The sequence below is a fragment of the Drosophila willistoni genome, unplaced genomic scaffold, assembly GCF_018902025.1.
Source record: "Drosophila willistoni isolate 14030-0811.24 unplaced genomic scaffold, UCI_dwil_1.1 Seg637, whole genome shotgun sequence".
NCBI classification, from domain to species: domain Eukaryota; kingdom Metazoa; phylum Arthropoda; class Insecta; order Diptera; family Drosophilidae; genus Drosophila; species Drosophila willistoni.
Window position 1 is genome coordinate 15,217 of NW_025814555.1, and position 17,690 is coordinate 32,906.

General features: G+C 40.7%; 1 protein-coding gene across 1 annotated transcript; it reads left to right on the plus strand.

Moving 5' to 3' along the window:
• The first annotated feature begins 11,800 nt into the window (after positions 1 to 11,800).
• Positions 11,801 to 16,287, plus strand: LOC124461767. The gene is made up of 3 exons (XM_047013226.1): positions 11,801 to 11,851; positions 14,029 to 14,191; positions 15,995 to 16,287. The coding sequence occupies exons 1-3, from the start codon at positions 11,801 to 11,803 to the stop codon at positions 16,285 to 16,287; spliced, it is 507 nt and encodes a 168-aa protein (XP_046869182.1).
• The last annotated feature ends 1,403 nt before the right edge of the window (positions 16,288 to 17,690 follow it).

Sequence of the window (17,690 nt, forward strand, 5' to 3'; positions counted from 1 at the left end):
CTAAAGAAAATATAATACAACTGTACTTTTGTCACAAACAACTAACCTAGCATTTGACTAGAATTACAATCAGCCACACATGTTATGGGAACAAACACTTGTAATTGTAAACTAACCCAAAACGATCACAACGGCAGGATGTCAAGTGGCCGACGCCGTGCCCAAAATAATAATAATTTTTCAACCCCCGAATACGTGGGTGTGAGTCGTACTAGAATAAGATTTCCTTAAGAACTATTGTTACCTCCTAGAGCCAAAGATTTCCTATATAAACTCCGTACTTTTGTAAATAAAATCAGTTCATATTTTGAATTCAACGAATGAAGATTGGGTTATTTTCCTTCTCTCCGGGAATCCCTATTCATTTTGGTCCTTCGAGTAAAAGGAACTCTGTAGTTTTCCCCCACCAGTGGTAAGAGACTCAGAGAATGAATCAGCTCCTTAAAGTCTGACTTCTTATGATAAGATCAGCTAAAGGTAGCAAAATAAAAAACTCTTGTTTTCCCCCACCAGTGGTATGAGACAGAGTATAAGCAAAATATTGCTTAATAAATAAAAAGTGCGTGCGACCGAGTATATAAGAGCAGTTTGGCTAGTCGAGAAACTGCAATAATTTCGGCGGCGATAAAAAATATATAAAAATATAAAGTTGGTGTGTGGCGTATTCGAAGCCCTAATATCGAAAAAAGTGAACTAGTATATATACACTATACCTATGTAGTTGCAAGTTGGCAACTACCAACAGCAGCAGAACAACAAGATAGTTGCAAAGGAGAGGCCGCTGAAGAACATACATTGCCAATAGAAGGAAGTCTGGTGCGATGACCGGCACCGGTACCGCCTGAGCCCATAGGCCCTAGACAACAGCAGCTGATCGAGACGTAATATAAAACAAAAAGGCGAGCAAACTATCGCTACCCATTGGCAGACAACTCTACTTGGCGGACAACAGTGGCGAACGGTGTCTACAACAGGATCATCAGATAAGATATAAATTTAAATAGTTTTTTATTTATTATTATATACTTATATACTTATATACTTATACCGGTATCCTAATATATGAATAAGACAAAAATGTTCCCCACAAAAACTGAAAAATTATTAGCGAAGCAACACGAGTTGCATAAAAAATTGAAAAAGCTAGAAGAGTTAGATCCTAGGAAGTTAACTAGCAAGATTCTTAACGAACTAAGTGAGATAAAGAAGCTATGGATTAGTAACCATAGCCAAATGCTAGAGAGTGGAATAACCCAACACTACAGATGGAAAGTATGAGGAAGGTTTAAATATGGCAGCCAGATTAAAAGCCAAAGGAGAATCAAGCAGGCAGGGCACTGGTGATTCGGAAAACAGTGAGGCAGATGTATCGATGTTCGAAAAGTTGAATGATAGCAAAGTGGAGGCGCGCGGTATTGAAAACGCCAATGTTAACAAGGAGATATTTATGGATAGAGCCCGACAGCTCCAGGAATATTTGGATAGAGTAACCAAAGAATTACGCACTTCAGATAATTCAACAGAGACATGCGTAATACATGTTAATAAGATCAATTATTTATGGGAGAAAGTACAGGCCTACCCGGCAACCTTGGGGTTGCAGTGGGAACCAATTAAAGACGAATTTAAGTTTAAGGTACACTGTGACGAGAATAGGAAGGTGAATAAAAGAGGTGTGCTATCCACACTAGCCAAGATTTATGATCCACTAGGTTGGCTAGCACCTGTAACGGTAATAGGCAAGTTATTTATGCAGAAGTTGTGGCTACCTGAGCAAAATTGAGATCAAGAGTTGTCCGATAACGAAACAACAGAGTGGAAATCCTTCAGGGACAATTTGGTGTATCTGGAAGAAGTCAGGTTACCCCGATGGATCAAGACACAGCCTAATATGTTGTTACAGATTCATGGTTTTGCTGACGATTCAGAAAAGGCATATGCAGCGGTGGTATATGCTAAAATAGGTGAAGCAGTTACCTTAATAGCCAGCAAGAACAAAGTTAATCCAATCAAAAATAGAAGACTATTCCTAAATTGGAGTCCAGCAATCTATTGCTACTCCATCTGAAATATATGCTTGGAGTGACTCTACTATTACACTGTGCTGGATAAAGAACGGTGCTAGTAAAGAAAAATTCGTAAGGCGTCGCACAGAGGATATCCTAAAAATCGAAGAAATAACATGGAACCATGTAAAATCTGAAGATAACCCTGCAAACTTCAAGGGGTATTCATCCAAATAAGCTAAAGGATTGTCAATTGTGGTGGAATCGGCCAAAGTGGCTCAGAGAGTAGTATTATGCAGGAGCTAATTGAAAAGTATTCCTGTATGAATAAGCTGGCCAGAATTACGGCATATGTATTAAGATTTATTAGCATTAGGAAAAGAGATAAGGTGTACCCATCATATCTAACGGTCAATGAGCTTAAGAATGCTAAAAATTTTATAATTAAACACCAACAAGCATATCAATTTAGCAGAGAGCTATCATGTCTTATGCAGAACAAACAAAATGACATGAAAAGCAAAAAATTGAGTTTAAATCCATTTTTGGATAACGATGGAATATTGCGCGTGGGGGGAAGATTGCAGAATGTTAACATATGTTTTGATACTAAACATCCTGTGATTTTAGATAAATCACATTTAACAATGCTGTTAATTAAAGACGCTCATAAAGAAACCTTACACGGAGGAATTAACCTTATGAGAAGCCAAATTCAAAGAAAATTTTGGATATTCGGTTTAAGAAACGCCCTTAAAAAATACCTGAGGGAATGCGTTACTTGTGCCAGATACCGCCAAGTAACTGCGGAGCAAATTATGGGTAACCTACCCAAAAACAGGGTAACGGTGTCATCCCCATTTCATAACACGGGGATTGATTTTGCCGGTCCATATCATATAAGATGCTCAAAAAACCGGGGACAAAAAACATTCAAAGGGTACATAGCAGTATTTCTGTGCTTTAACGACAACATCAGGCAGATGTATCGGCAAATCCTAGTCGATCCCAGTCATACCCCTTTTCAGCGGATCCTTACGATCCATCTACCATTGGCACATCTGAACTACATGTATGTTGATGATGACGCCCGTCTCGCCATCCAAGAGCTCGAAGCAGCCCTTCAATGGAAGTGGACTGAGGACTGGATAATCCTTTTTTCAACAAGAACGTTAACTTCGGGTTCTGCTGGCAAGCCACCGATGACGTCTTCTTCTTCCCCCTTCTCTGGTCCACCACTAAAGGAGTCGATCTCCAAGAAGGAAGTTCTGTCCGATATCGCAAAGCTCTTCGACCCCGCCGGTTGGTTAGCCACATTTGTTATTCGACCGAAGATCTTCATGCAGCAAATCTGGTTAACCGAACTTGGCTGGGATGACGCTCTGCCGCCACTCCTTCTGCATCAATGGCACAAATTTATGCAGGAGTATCCAGCGATACTCTCGAGTCGGAGCTTCATGGCCTCAGTTGTCGCGATCAGGTAAGCGTCCATCTATTAACGGCTAAGACCCACGTGGCCCCGAGTAGCTGTTTTGTTAGCCGATCTCTGGGCTTCGATCGCCCCCGAACTTCAAATCGTAACTTTAACTTCACAGTTTTGGACCGACTCTACCATTGTGTTGACTTGGCGTATCTAGCATATCAAAAGCACCAGTGCTCAGCGCTGGTCACGCCAAGCATCGTTAATTTATTTCCCCAGCAGATTTTATCCTAGCATTTCATTCCGCCGAGCGCGAGTTACCAACCCAACACCCTGGTCACTAAATTGGGGAACGAGACCCAGGAAAGAAGACGTGGCATCGACTCTTTTCTGTTCCCAGAACGATTGATAATTTATATATGATGATCATACATACACAAAACATACATGTGGGGATGGTATGGTAACGCTGTAAGGCCAGACCTACTCCCGAAGCAACTGATCGACGAGGTGGCAATGATAGAGTAGGCGAGGTGGCAAGGCGGAGTTGAAAACGAGGAGTCTAGAGAGAACGACGAACGACGAACGACGTGTGTGTAAAATGAGTCAATACATAATTTTTGTTAATATAACAACTATTCTAATTCTTGTGGGCACCAATCCCACAAATATGGGGGCTCAACCTTACTTAAACGAAGCAAAACATAACGGTTCAAATGATGTGAAAAAATAGTAAGAAGTGCTAAAAGGACGAATAAGATGGACAAATTTATGTAAAAGTATTAATTAAAGAAAATTAATTAAAGTGAGATCTGAAAGACAAAAAACAAAAGTGTTTTAACGCAGTTCCAAGAATTTGTCAAACGTTTAACATTGTGAAGTAAAATACGCACATACACACACATATAAGAGTGACGCTACCAATACAGACATACAAAAGTGAACATGGCAAAGCTCGCAGACTTCGGTGCTGTAAATGAAAAACTGCGTACGGAAAAGAGACAGAACATTGCATTGCTTCACAAATATGTATTCGAAAGGGATGGAGACAGAAATAACAGAAAACGACTACGAAAGAACAGATAAAGAGTATGCAATTAAAATGTCATATATTGCCGATGAACTTTCTGATAATGACTTAGCTGTAATATGTAATATGCTACATTTACACCATAATGAGAACGACCTGCCTAACTTTATATTTTGTAATTTGCAAAATTGAAATTTACTGCGTGATGCTGATTTTAATGCCGCGAATGACGAAGTCTCTGACGAAAGCGAAAACGAAGAAGATAATAATAATGACGTTGACGATAATGATGCACAAGAAGAAAGAAACAAAAACAACCCTTCAGTAGCCAGTGTTCCAATTCAAAACGTTCCGATTCAAAGTGTTCCAAGATTTGCTTTAAATTTTCATGATGTCGAAGACTCGATTAGATCGTTTAATGGTGAAGATACCCTTTCCATTGAAGTGTGGATTAATGAATTCGAAGATGTTGCAAAGCTAATGTATTGGAATGATTTACAAATGTTTATATTCGCAAAACGGTCATTAAAGGGATTAGCAAAGCTTTTTGTTGCGAGCGAAAGAGGTATTTCTAACTGGTTGAAATTAAAAAAGGCGCTACTCAATGAATTTAAATCGACAACAAACAGTGCCCAATTGCATAAAATGATGGCAGATCGGAAAATTAGTGATGAACAATAAACCACTGTGTTTAATGTCTCATAAGAACTTAACTTTATTTTTACTTCAATTTTGTTGAACTGTGTCTGCCACTGCTAGAACACGTCTTGATCGTTCGTTTGCTTGCTTATTACTAAATTTTCAATTCTTACGCAACTACGCAGGTCATATGGGTTTATAAAGAGTGACAGAGACAGAGCATACCAGACTGGCGCCAGTATATTCTAGAAACTTAAGAGAAAATACAAAAACAAAAGCATTGTGAGATGTGCAAGATCATTCATGAGTCTCTGCCTTGCTGCGTATAGCAATGTACGTTAAATGACAATTGGTTCCTCAACATCCCGCCCCCCCCCCTGAAACTCCGTTTCTGAACCCGGTAGGGCTGCAATCTTTGTGATAGGGCGAGTGACTTCTCCTGATTTGGTGAGAACCTGAACCGCTCTGACGAGGCCATCATCTCCTGTGAACACCTGAGTTACCCGTCCTAAGAGCCATGCCGATGGAGGCGCGTTAGAGTCCTTGATCAGTACAAGATTACCGATCGCAATGTTTGGTAACTTGGTGGTCCATTTCGGGCGCTGTTGTAGCGATGTCAAGTATTCTTGATGCCAACGCTTCCAAAATCCTTGAAGCATTTCTTGAACATGCTGCCAGTAGCTCAATCGATTGGTCGGAATCTGCAAATAGCTGTCTTCAGGAACTGCTGTATATGTTCTGCCAATTAAGAAATGTGCCGGTGACAGGTAGGCAATTTCAGTATCCGATGCTGTGCACAATGGTCGCGAATTAACGACAGATTCTATTTGCGAGAGCAGTGTGTGCATCTGCTCAAAGGTGAGGACGTTGGTTCCTATTACACGTCGCAAATGCAGCTTAACCGAGCGTACTGCCGACTCCCACTTACCACCCCAGTGTGGTGAATATGGAGGAATAAAATTCCATTTGATGCCTTGATCCGCAAGCGCTTTTGAAACGACGTCATTGTGCTCGCGTGAAGCGAGAAGCTGTACCATTTCGTCTAGTGCACGTTTTGCACCAACAAAGTTGCGCCCGTTATCGCTATACATTTGGGAGCACTTCCCACGACGAGCCATAAAACGTTTTAATGCCGCCAAGAATGTGTCGGTGCTGAGATCAGTGGCCAGCTCCAGATGAAGAGCTGAAGTAACCATACATACAAACAGGCAAATGTAGCCCTTTTCCTTCCTGGGGTTTCGTCCCTTGTGAACCTTCAACAAGATAGGTCCAGCATAATCGCATCCAGTATGCTCAAATGGAAAGGCTTGTCGCACTCGAACAGCCGGTAAATTGGCCATAAACTGATTTGCTGTGTGATGGCGCTGTCTAAAACAGTTTAAACACTCATGTGTGAAACGTCGAATAAGATTTCGTGCGCCAATGATCCAATATTTCTGGCGAATTATTACAACCATTGCTGAAACTCCTGGATGAAGATTGACTTTATGCTCATGTTTCAGCAGCAATTCCACAAGGCGATGTTGTTTCGGCAAAACTACTGGATGCTTGGCATCTGCAGGCAATTGCGACCTTTCCAAACGTCCACCCACACGTACAATTCCATCTTCGTCAACGAAGGGAGATAGTTTGTTTAAAATTGATCGTCGCTCCACAGGTTGCTTCCTCAAAAGCAGCTGTCTATCGTCATTGAATTGATTTTGTGCCTGCCGTAGGCAAAACTTCCTTGCTCTGGTGATTTCATCGAACTTTAGAGGTCCTGAATATTTAGACTTGCTTGATCGGATTCGATGAACGAAGCGGAATACATATGCGACCACTCGAACCAGTCTGATCCAAGATGATGTCCTTCCGAGTAGTACCTCAAATGGGGAATCCTCAATATTCTTGGAAATGGTTGTCAAGACTTTGGTTTTGAACTCAAGTTCTGCTGCTGGCTTGAGAATTGAGCAGCAAGTTTGTGATCTATTCATTGTCTCTGAGTATAGTGTACAGTCGTGCAGCCAAGATGGTCCCTTCCACCATAGATCAAAGTTAATTAAGTCACTCGCTAGCATGCCTCGTGATGCACAATCTGCAGGATTCTCTTTAGTGCTGACATGTCTCCAAGCGCTACGTGGTATGGTCTCTAGTATTTCTGCCGTTCGGTTGGCAACAAATGTCTTAAGTTTACAGGGTTGATGCGAAAGCCATGACAAAACGATTGTAGAATCGGTCCATGCGTGTATCTTAACATCCTTCTGGCGCAGACCAGACCTTACTGCTTGGAATAAACGAGCTAATAGTAGAGCTCCGCAAAGCTCCAATCGTGGCAACGACTTCTGCTTTAATGGTGAAACTCTTGTTTTAGCAGCAATGAGTGCCACTCCGATGCTTCCATCTAGGTGTGTCACACGGTTGTAAATGACAGCAGAGTAAGCCTTTAACGAAGCATCTGAAAATCCATGCAGTTCGATGTCATCGGGTTGATTGTCTACAAATCGTGGTATCTTCAGGTTCCTTAACGTGAAAATGTCCTTTCTGAATGTTTGCCATAAGTGCACTTGCTTCGCTGGCAGTTCCGAGTCCCAATCCAGATTAAGCAGCCATAATTCTTGGAGCAGAATTTTAAACTTGATCACCACTGGCGCCAAAATGCCGAGTGGGTCAAAGATGCGTGCTGTGTCAGATAGCACTTGTCGCTTCGTACAAGTCATATGTTCCGATAATGAAACCTTATATGTTAGGACGTCTTCTCCAGGACGCCAATGCAGCCCAAGCACCTTTGCTGCCATCTTTGAGAAATCGATTTCATTTCCCTCGTTGCTGGCAATTCGTTTACTATTCGAGACCCATTTGCTTAGCTCCAATTGTGCCCGTGACATAAGGAGTATCAGCTCTTCCTTAATGTCGAGCAGTTCTTGTTCGTTCATGGCTCCTGTCAGTACGTCATCGACGTAGAAATCATCCAAAAGTATCCTAGCCGCCCTTGGAAACTCGTATTCGTGATCAGTTGCCAGTTGTTCCAGCACTCTAACTGCCAGAAACGGTGCACATGCTGTGCCATAGGTGACTGTGGTCAACTTGTAATGCTTCAATGGTTCCTCAGGGTCTTCTCCCCAAAGGATTCGTTGAAAATTCTGATGTTCAGAGGCCACTAAAATCTGTCTGAACATTTTGACGATGTCCGCAGAAAATACGAATCTGTGCATTCGAAAACGCAGACAAACCTTGAAGAGGTTGCGTTGTATACATGGGCCAATGTGAAGTGCGTCGTTAAGAGATCGTCCATCCCGATCTTGAAATGATCCATCGAACACCACCCGCAGCTTGGCGCCTATGACTGGATGGTGTGGCAAATAGAATGACTTCTTACATACGTTTGTGTCTTCGTCTGCAGCTACTTCCTTCATGTGACCCAGCTGGATATACTCTCTCATAAACTGAGTATATTTTAACTTCAAGCTGGAGTCCTTCATTAGACGACGCTCGACTGCGAGAAAGCGCGATCTCGCTCCTTGAAATGTATCCGCAAATTGTGGGTTTTGTTCCTTGAAGGGCAAATCGACTATGTATCTTCCATTCGAGTTGCGGTTGTGGGTACGCCGGAAGTGCGTTTCGACCTTTTCATCCTCTTCGTTTACAGTTGTGTGTGGTGGAACTTCCTCTAGTTCCCAAAATCCTTGCAGTAGTCCATCTATATTAACCGTAGTCAGCAATGACGTAGATGATGTTTGCAATCTTGAAGTGTATACCGATGTGATTACCCATCCAAATATGGTGTTAACTGCAATAGGGTGCCCTTGACCATCGCATAACTTCTCTCCGGTGAGAACTAACCAAATGCAATCATTGCCCAGCAAAATGTCGATTGAAGAGTTAGTTCTAAAGTCAGGGTCAGCCATTTGGTATCCATTAAATACCGACAGTGATGAAGCATCAATGTTTCCACGTGCCAATGGTGAGGTGATCTTTCCTAAAATGTGAGCTTTAATATCGATGCAATGACTCGACACACGAGACATCATCTGGAGAGAGCAGAAACCTCTTGTTATTCCTGCCTTGACGTCTGAGATGCCCGATGTGGCAACTCGAAATGGCGAACGTTCAAGCCCCAACGTCTGTACGCACCGTTCCGAAATGAATGACAAGTCTGAGGCGCTATCCAATAAAATACGGCACGTCAGCAAGGCTCCTTGAGAATTTCGGACGTGTACCAATGCAGTAGGTAGAGTGCTTCTTCGTTGGCCATTTGGCTTACTGGGTCTGGTAACATTCATCATTGCTATCGCTGATGCCGCTGGTGACTCCTCAGAAGCCTGGCCTGAGTTGCCTTGGTGCTGCTCTGAGCTATTTTGCTGTGTAGAATGGCCTTCAGAATGCAAGAAGACTTCGAGCCACAAGCGCTTACTCCATGTCCAGTTCTCAAACAATTAAAACACATATGTTTCTCCTTCGCAAAGGTGTAACGTTGCTTGACAGTCAAGCTCTGGAATTGAGGACAAGCCGACAGTATGTGCTCAGTACTATGACATTTCATACAATTACCTGTAATGGCAAGCATGGTGCGTGCTTGCCTTTTTCCTTTTTCATCCCTCGGTTTGCTCGCTGCCTGATCGACCACTTGACTGAGCTCAAGGCGATCGCATCGTGAGTCCAAAAACTTGAGCAACTCTTCAATGGTAGGATTTTCAATATCCTGGCTTTTGTCGATCCATTCACGTCGGGTAGCCTCATCAACCTTGTTGATGAGCAAGTATATGAGCCAACAGTCACGGCCCGTTTGTCCAGAAGCGTCTAAAGCCCGAATAACATCACTGGCTCCGCATGTCAGAGCTCGTAGCGATGATGAGTTTTGCCCAACAGCTTTTGGCAATGCGGTGAATGTGTCCATCAGTAAATTCACCAAGTAACGGGGCTTTTCATATCGATCACTCAATGATTTCCATGCAACGTCGTAATTTGATGCCACCACGGGCAAATGTTGGATGAGTATCGCTGCTTCTCCTATGACGCATGACTTCAGGTGATGAAACTTTTGGATATTTGTCAAGGTTGTCTTTCCGTGAATGGTACTCTCAAACAGGTCTTTAAAGGCATGCCATTCCTTGTAATCTCCACCGAAGGGCTTAATGTTGATTTTTGGTAATTCACAATCTCTTGTTGCCGGTGTTGCAACCGACTGTGAGCCTGACGAAGACGAAGATTGCTGTGGCGAGAGCAATCTCTCAACCAATAGTTGCTGCTGCTCCATTTGCCGTTGCTGGTGTTCCATCTGACTCTGCATCTGGAGTTCCATTTGACGCCGCTGGCGTTCCATTTGACCCTGCATCTGAAGTTGTAGTTGTTGCTGTTGATTCTGCATTTGTTGCAGAATTCCTTGGAAGAGCGAACCATCGTTACCAGCCGCGCCGATTTCTTCCAACTTGCCAGACGGAGCCAAGGCAGCTCGTAAAGCCTTAAGGCGGGCATTTGCTATTTCATATTTCTCCTCGTATATCCCGAAGTCTTCGGTAGGGTCCACATAACCCTCTAGTTTGTCGTATTTGGCCAATTCGTCGCCAGACTTCACGAACTCGTTCCACGCATTGGACAAAGTTTCCAATTTGGTGTCAATTGCGAAGACGTCGGCATCCTGTGCAGGATTCTCTGCATATCCATATATGCGGGTAATGGTTGTCTTCAATCTTCCTCTGGCCTTTATGAATATTTTCATTTCCTCCATGATGAGATGTCAAGAAATTTCCACTGCTTGTGTGGACCAAAAATTTCAAGACGCGTGTTTTCCCAGAGATGTGTTCCCTCACGATCTCGTCGATTATATCGATAACAGATACCGATAGGCGAGTGGCGCCACCGTTTGTCCGCGCTTTTTCCAATAAGCACGCGACAGTCTATTCGATAGTAGGCCAGAACTATCGACTACTAACTTTGAGGTTATCAATTAATTGCAACCACGTTGCAACAAATTATTAAGCAATGAGTAACAAACAAACAATGCCCAACGATCCGGCTCGAAGGACCAAATTATAATGAACAATAAACCACTGTGTTTAATGTCTCATAAGAACTTTATTTTTACTTCAATTTTGTTGAACTGTGTCTGCCACTGCTAGAACACGTCTTGATCGTTCGTTTGCTTGCTTATTACTAAATTTTCAATTCTTACGCAACTACGCAGGTCATACAGTGACAGAGACAGACTGGCGCCAGTAGATTCTAGAAACTTAAGAGAAAATACAAAAACAAAAGCATTGTGAGATGTGCAAGATCATTCATGAGTCTCTGCCTTGCTGCGTATAGCAATGTACGTTAAATGACAATTGGTTCCTCAACAATTAGAAAGAACGAGAATTTACAAGAATATTTTTTGTTGATGAAAGAGTTATCCACGCGAGGAAATATCGAAGAGTCTGCATTGATCCAGTATGTTATTGATGGTATTGACGACAGTGGTACGAACAAATCAATGTTTTATGGAGCTAAAAACATAAAAGACTTTAAAGACAAATTGAAATGCTACGAGAAATGCGGGAGAAATCTAAGAGTGAGAATAAGAATGTACTAAGTTTTAATAAACAAATCCAGAAAAGTGATCGCAATTCTCAGCCAAAGCAAGTTCGAAGTGTAAATAAAGAAATCAAATGTTTCAATTGTGGTCTTAGAGGTCATACAGCCGCTGACTGTGACGATAAAAACAGAGGTAAAAAGTGTTTTGAATGCAACATGTTTGGCCATATTGGCAAAGATTGTCCCAAGAAATCGGAAAAACGCGAAGTGAGTAATACACGAATACTAAACACATCAACCTCACGTATGCATAAAGAGATAACAATCGACGGTTTGAAGATGAATGCTTTTATTGACACTGGAAGTAAATACAATCTTATGTCCGAAAAGATTTATAAAAGAATAAAACAGTCAAAGCTATGTGAGTGCAACAAATTTTTAATCAGGTTCGGTAATGGCGACGCGGTCAAAGCCATGGGTTCAATCGAAAAACTATTCGTAATTGACGGTCAAGAATTCAAATCAGTATTTCTAGTAATCGAAGAACAATTTCTTGATGAAGACTTGCTGTTAGGCGAAGAATTTTGTAAAATTGCGGAAGTAAAAATAAATCGTGACGGGATAATTGTAAGAAAGAGTGACAGTATCGAGCTTGAAACAGAAATTTCGGTGTTGATGAGAAAAAATGCATCAAATGTTAACGAGATTGATTTAAATATTGAAGCTAATGCAAGCAATTCCGCAAAGTATGAACTGATAAAAAACTATACCCCGTAAACGCAAAGTCGACAAACGTAAAAATGCGAATCGTAGTTAATGACGATACCCCAATCTACTCGCGTCCGCGTAGAATCGGTTATAACGAACGTTCCGTAGTAGACCAATAAGTTGAATGGTTAAAAGAAGGTATAGTCGAGGATAGAAGGATTAACAAGGTAATATTACGAGACCATTTTCCGTTACCCTTAATCGAAGACCAACTGGACAGATTGGTAAGTGCGAAGATATTCAGCACTATTGACCTAAAAAAATGGATTCTTCCATGTTGATGTCGAGGAGGAAAGCCGAAAATATACATCTTTTGTAAGTTTCGAAAGGTACCATTTGGACTAGCGAATTCTCCTAGTGTTATCGCGATTCCATATGTAGATGACATCATTATTCCAGCTAAAGAAGAAGACGAGGCCATATCAAATCTCAAAGAAGTCCTGAAACAGTGTGAAAATTACGGCCTGATGATCAACCTAAAAAAATGTAGTTTTTTAAAGAAAAGAGTTGAGTTTTTAGGACACGAAATCGAAGACCAAAAGATATGTATTTCTGAAGAGAAAACCAAAGCTGTAACTAATTTTCCCCAGCCCTCAAACCAGAAGCAACTTCAAAGTTTCCTAGGATTGGTTGGATACTTTAGAAAATTTATTAAAAATTTTGGATTAATAGCTAAGCCTCTAACGAATCTACTAAAACAAAATGCTAAATTCCACAAGTGGCCCGTGTATTATCTCAAACCGCAAACAAGGAAAAAAGAAGGGACTGTTAAATCCATTGCCTAAGGAAGAAGAACCACTGCAAACATTCCACATTGATTTTTTGGGTCCACTTTAATCTACTGACAAGAGATACAAACTGTTGTTATAGATGCATTCACCAAATACTGATGGTTATATACGACTAAGACGACATCCGCCCAAGAAGTTATATCGAGATTGCAAGCACAAAGTCTCACATTTGGAAACCCAGTCCAGATTATTACAGATAGAGGATCTGCTTTCACATCAGAAGACTTTAAGGAGTATTGCCGTTCAGAGAATATACTTCACCACGCTGTTACTACCGGACTGCCTAGAGCAAATGGGCAAGTAGAGAGACTCAATGCTATTATTATATCTGTTTTATCCAAGCTTTCTGTTGATGACCCGAGCAAATGGTACAAGTTTGTTGGTAGAGTTCAGCAAACAATAAATTCAACTCACTGTAGAAGCACACATATTACGCCGTTCGAGTTATTAGTTGGAGTCAAAATGCGTACGACGTTTGATGTCCAATTGAAGCAAATTATTGATAAGGAAATGATAGCTATGTTTAACGAAAAAAGAGATGACCTAAGAAAGCATGCGAAGCAGCAAATCATAAATCTACAAGAGGAAAACAAGAACACTTATAATCTACGACGAAAACATGCATCAATTTATAAAGAAGGCGATCTTGTTGCAATTAAACGTACTCAATTCGGAGGTGGACTGAAGTTAAAGCCAAAGTATTTAGGTCCTTATCGAATAACTAAAGTCAAATCAAAGGATACTTATGATGTCACTAAAGATGCACACTTTGTAGATGGTCCGAAAAATACGACTAATTGCGCCGAATATATGAAGAAATGGATCCCTTATGTAGACGATGATGAAGATATTGCTGATAACTAACAAACCTTACGAAAGGATTAGACAGAGGACAATGCTGTTAACGATGATAAATACAATGATGAAAATGATGATTACAACGACGTTAATGATGATGACTACTCCGAAGATGACGATAATGATGATTACAACGATGATAATGAGAATGACGATTACGAAGATGATGACGACGATGCTGAAAGCCAATGTAATAGATAAGTTTTCAAAATTTAGCGTAGGCGTGTGCCTACCCTATACCCAACAGGACCTGCATAAACGTCGTTACCGCAATAAAACATTTTTTCAGCCTTTTTGGAATCCCTAAAAAAATAGTTTATGACCAAGGTGCGGAATTTTCTGGCAGTATATTTAAAGATTTCTGTAATCAATACGACATCCAATGTCATATAACTTCCTTCCAGCAGTCATCCAACAACTCTCCAGTAGAACGATTACATTCGACACTGACTGAAACCTATAGAATAATCACAGAATTAAAAAAGAAAAATAAGCAGATTAACAAACACGAGGAAACTCTTTCGGAAACACTTCTCACGTACAATAACGCTATACATTCATCTACAAAATACACACCTTTTGAACTTTTTACTGGACGCACACCTATATTTGAACAAACAATTAAATATGACACTAATCATGAATATTTACAAAAATTAAATTTTTTTCAATCAAAATTATACCAAGAGGTAAACGAGATTTTACATAAAAATACTAAAAGCAAACTTGATAAACTTAACGAAACTCGGAAATCCGCAGCCCCCTTATCAACTAATGAAAGCATATTTCGAAAAGAAAACCGTAGAAATAAGTTAACGCCAAGATTTTCTAAACATAAAGTCTTACGAGATAATGGTAACACACTTATCACCACACGCTTGCAAAAAATCCATAAATCTAAAATAAGGCGAACAACAAAATAATAATTAAATAATAAAATAATAAATTAAATAATAAATAATAATTAATAATAATAATTAAAATAATAATTTGGAAAAAAAATTTTTGTAACATAAAATGCTACAAAAACAACTAGAAAAATTAAGCTTTCAGCATACCATTAGATCCTTTTGTGTTGCGTTGGAATCACAAGTGGACAACGACGGTCCGATGAACAAGCCCAAGTCACAAGGAAAATCAGCGGCATCCACCCCGACACCCCTTTCTAAACGCATTTGCTTCATTTTGGGGAGGGAGGAGTTACCAACCCAACACCCTGGTCACTAAATTGGGGAACGAGACCCAGGAAAGAAGACGTGGCATCGACTCTTTTCTGTTCCCAGAACGCTTGATAATTTATATATGAGATCATACATACACAAAACATACATACACAAAACATACATACATAAAACATACGTACATAAAACATACATACATAATACATACATATGATACATAAAACATACATACATATGATACATAAAACATACATACACACATGCATTAATTCGATTGTAACAGACACACAAAGATAGACAAAAGGTAGAGAATCCAAAAACATTATGAATAAAAAAGACACTTCTGATTTAACATCTGAATCGAACAGACGTTTGAGTTACTTGGGGAAAAACTAAATACACACACATCTCACACACCCTCATTGAAACCATCTAGCTCCCTGTGGTAATTCGCGCCCCATCTGGAAGGACTGTGGGAGGCCGTGGTCAAATATTTCAAGACCTTATTTTGCAACTCCACGTCTAACATTAAGTATACGTTCGAAGAACGTTCCACTCTACTGTGTCGAATCGAGGCGAATCTCAATTCTCGGCCAATTTATTCAATTTATTTCCCTCTTAGAGGACCTCTCTTATCCATTGCTGAGCCTGAGATCCTGGTCGATCCTATGTCCTTAATCAACTGATGGCAGCGACTAAAGGCATGGTGGGTGATCTATGTTCCTTCTGAATGCCCTCGTCTCCGTTCATATTATTCGTTTCGCCTGAATAGACTAATCCGCTTTCCCTTCCGTAATTTCTTATCGTTTCAGTCCTTCATAACGTCTTTCCACAGCCGCACCGTATCATTAATTGGTATGGTCCGCACGGGATAAACTTCTACCGATGCCGGGACTGCCGGGGAGTCCATGCTCTTCGGCATTGCCAACGGGCTGAGAAGCGGCTCCGGACGGACAACGTACCGGTAGAAAAATGGTTTGAGAACTTTAAGCAGAATGCCGAAGCTTACAAGCTCACAGACAAGCAGATGTATGTGTATTGGCTAACGGCTGTGCCCTTGCGGAGCCCCAAACTGCTCGCTTTATATGATGCGGCCTTCGGATGATTTCCACCGAGGCGGCTTTGAGGCACTTCTGATTTGGAAGGAATGAGATGACCAGGTTGACTTCAATCGGTTGCTTTATTTTCTTAACCTAAAACTATAGTACAATTGTCGGCGGGCACAGAAGGTGCAACCGCATCGACCGAGATTAATTTTAAGAGTAAAATTCAAGTACAGCAAACCACGCTGTCTTTTACAAAATTCAAAGTTCTGGAAATTTCCATAGAAGAAATAAGAAAGAAAAGAAATGAAGTAACGGATCTCCAAGTTTGTCACTTCAAAGTAACTTGCGCTGTTCTTGGTCTCTCTCTCTCTCTCTCTCTCTCTTCGTTCGTTTTCTCTTTTAAGCAAAGAGAGTGTGGCTTCAGTTGCAGCCCAAACAATGTGCAAGCGAGAAATAAAATGAGTTGTTGCGGAACAGTTATATCTCGAGTCAGAAACAGTGAGTGATTTTCAGAGTTTGAGACAAATGTTGTGTTGTGAGTTCGAGTCAAATTTGAGTGGCGCTGACCTACATCAACAGTTACGCAATCGTAAAATGCACAGAGGTGAATCACGAATATATGCTAAATATGAGAAAAATTGCTAGTGCAGGAAAAATCGTAGACGCGGCGGTTATACGGTAAAAGCGAGTTCAAGTTCTCAATGTACAATTGTAAATCGCTAAAAGAATCAAAAGAGCAATATGGTGTATTCGAGCATGTAAAAAATTTGATAATATTGAGAAAAACAATCGTAAAATCAAGTCTATTGCAAAAGTGGAAAACATTAAAATGAAAGAATATTGTTTTAATTGCGGTTCCAGTGAGCACAAGCGTAAAGACAATAATAGTGCGGATAGAGAATGTTTTAGTTGTAATGAAAGTGGACATATTTCAACTAATTGCCCCAGAAAGTTATGAGCTGTTCGTAAAATAAATATACAAAAACGGGTCAAGTCGGTGTCGTTGAATGGCGTAAATGTTGACGGTTTGATCGATACGGGCTCAGATGTCACTATTGTAAAGAACTCTTTTTGGTAGTGGAGAGCAACACTATGGACTGTGACGTTATTTTCGAATGTTGCTAGCAGAGTTGTAGTTGTAAAGAAGAAAGATACTTTGCGGATTTCTGTAGACTACAGGAAGCTAAATAGCATGGTCTTGGAAGATTGCTTTCCAGAAACTGCAGAAAAGTATGAGTTGAAAATAAAATGTCGAAAATGTAGTTTTTTGCAAAGTCGCATAAGCTTTCTAGGTCACGAAATTGAAGATGGAAAGATTTGGCCCGGTAATGATAAGATGATGGCGGTCAGTCGTTTCGGAATAGCCACAAATGTCAAATCGATTCAGGCATATCTTGGTTTAACCGGATTCTTTAGAATGTTTATTCCTCAGTATGCGCAAATAGCACGACCCCATACCAAG

Coding starts and splice junctions, on each gene's coding strand:
- LOC124461767 (XM_047013226.1), top strand. CDS start 11,801: ATGTTTGGCCATATTGGCAAAGATTGTCCCAAGAAATCGGAAAAACGC. Junction 11,852..14,028: donor AGAAATCGGAAAAACGCGAA/GTGAGTAATACA, acceptor CGAAAGGATTAG/ACAGAGGACAATGCTGTTAA. Junction 14,192..15,994: donor CGACGATGCTGAAAGCCAAT/GTAATAGATAAG, acceptor TTATCGTTTCAG/TCCTTCATAACGTCTTTCCA.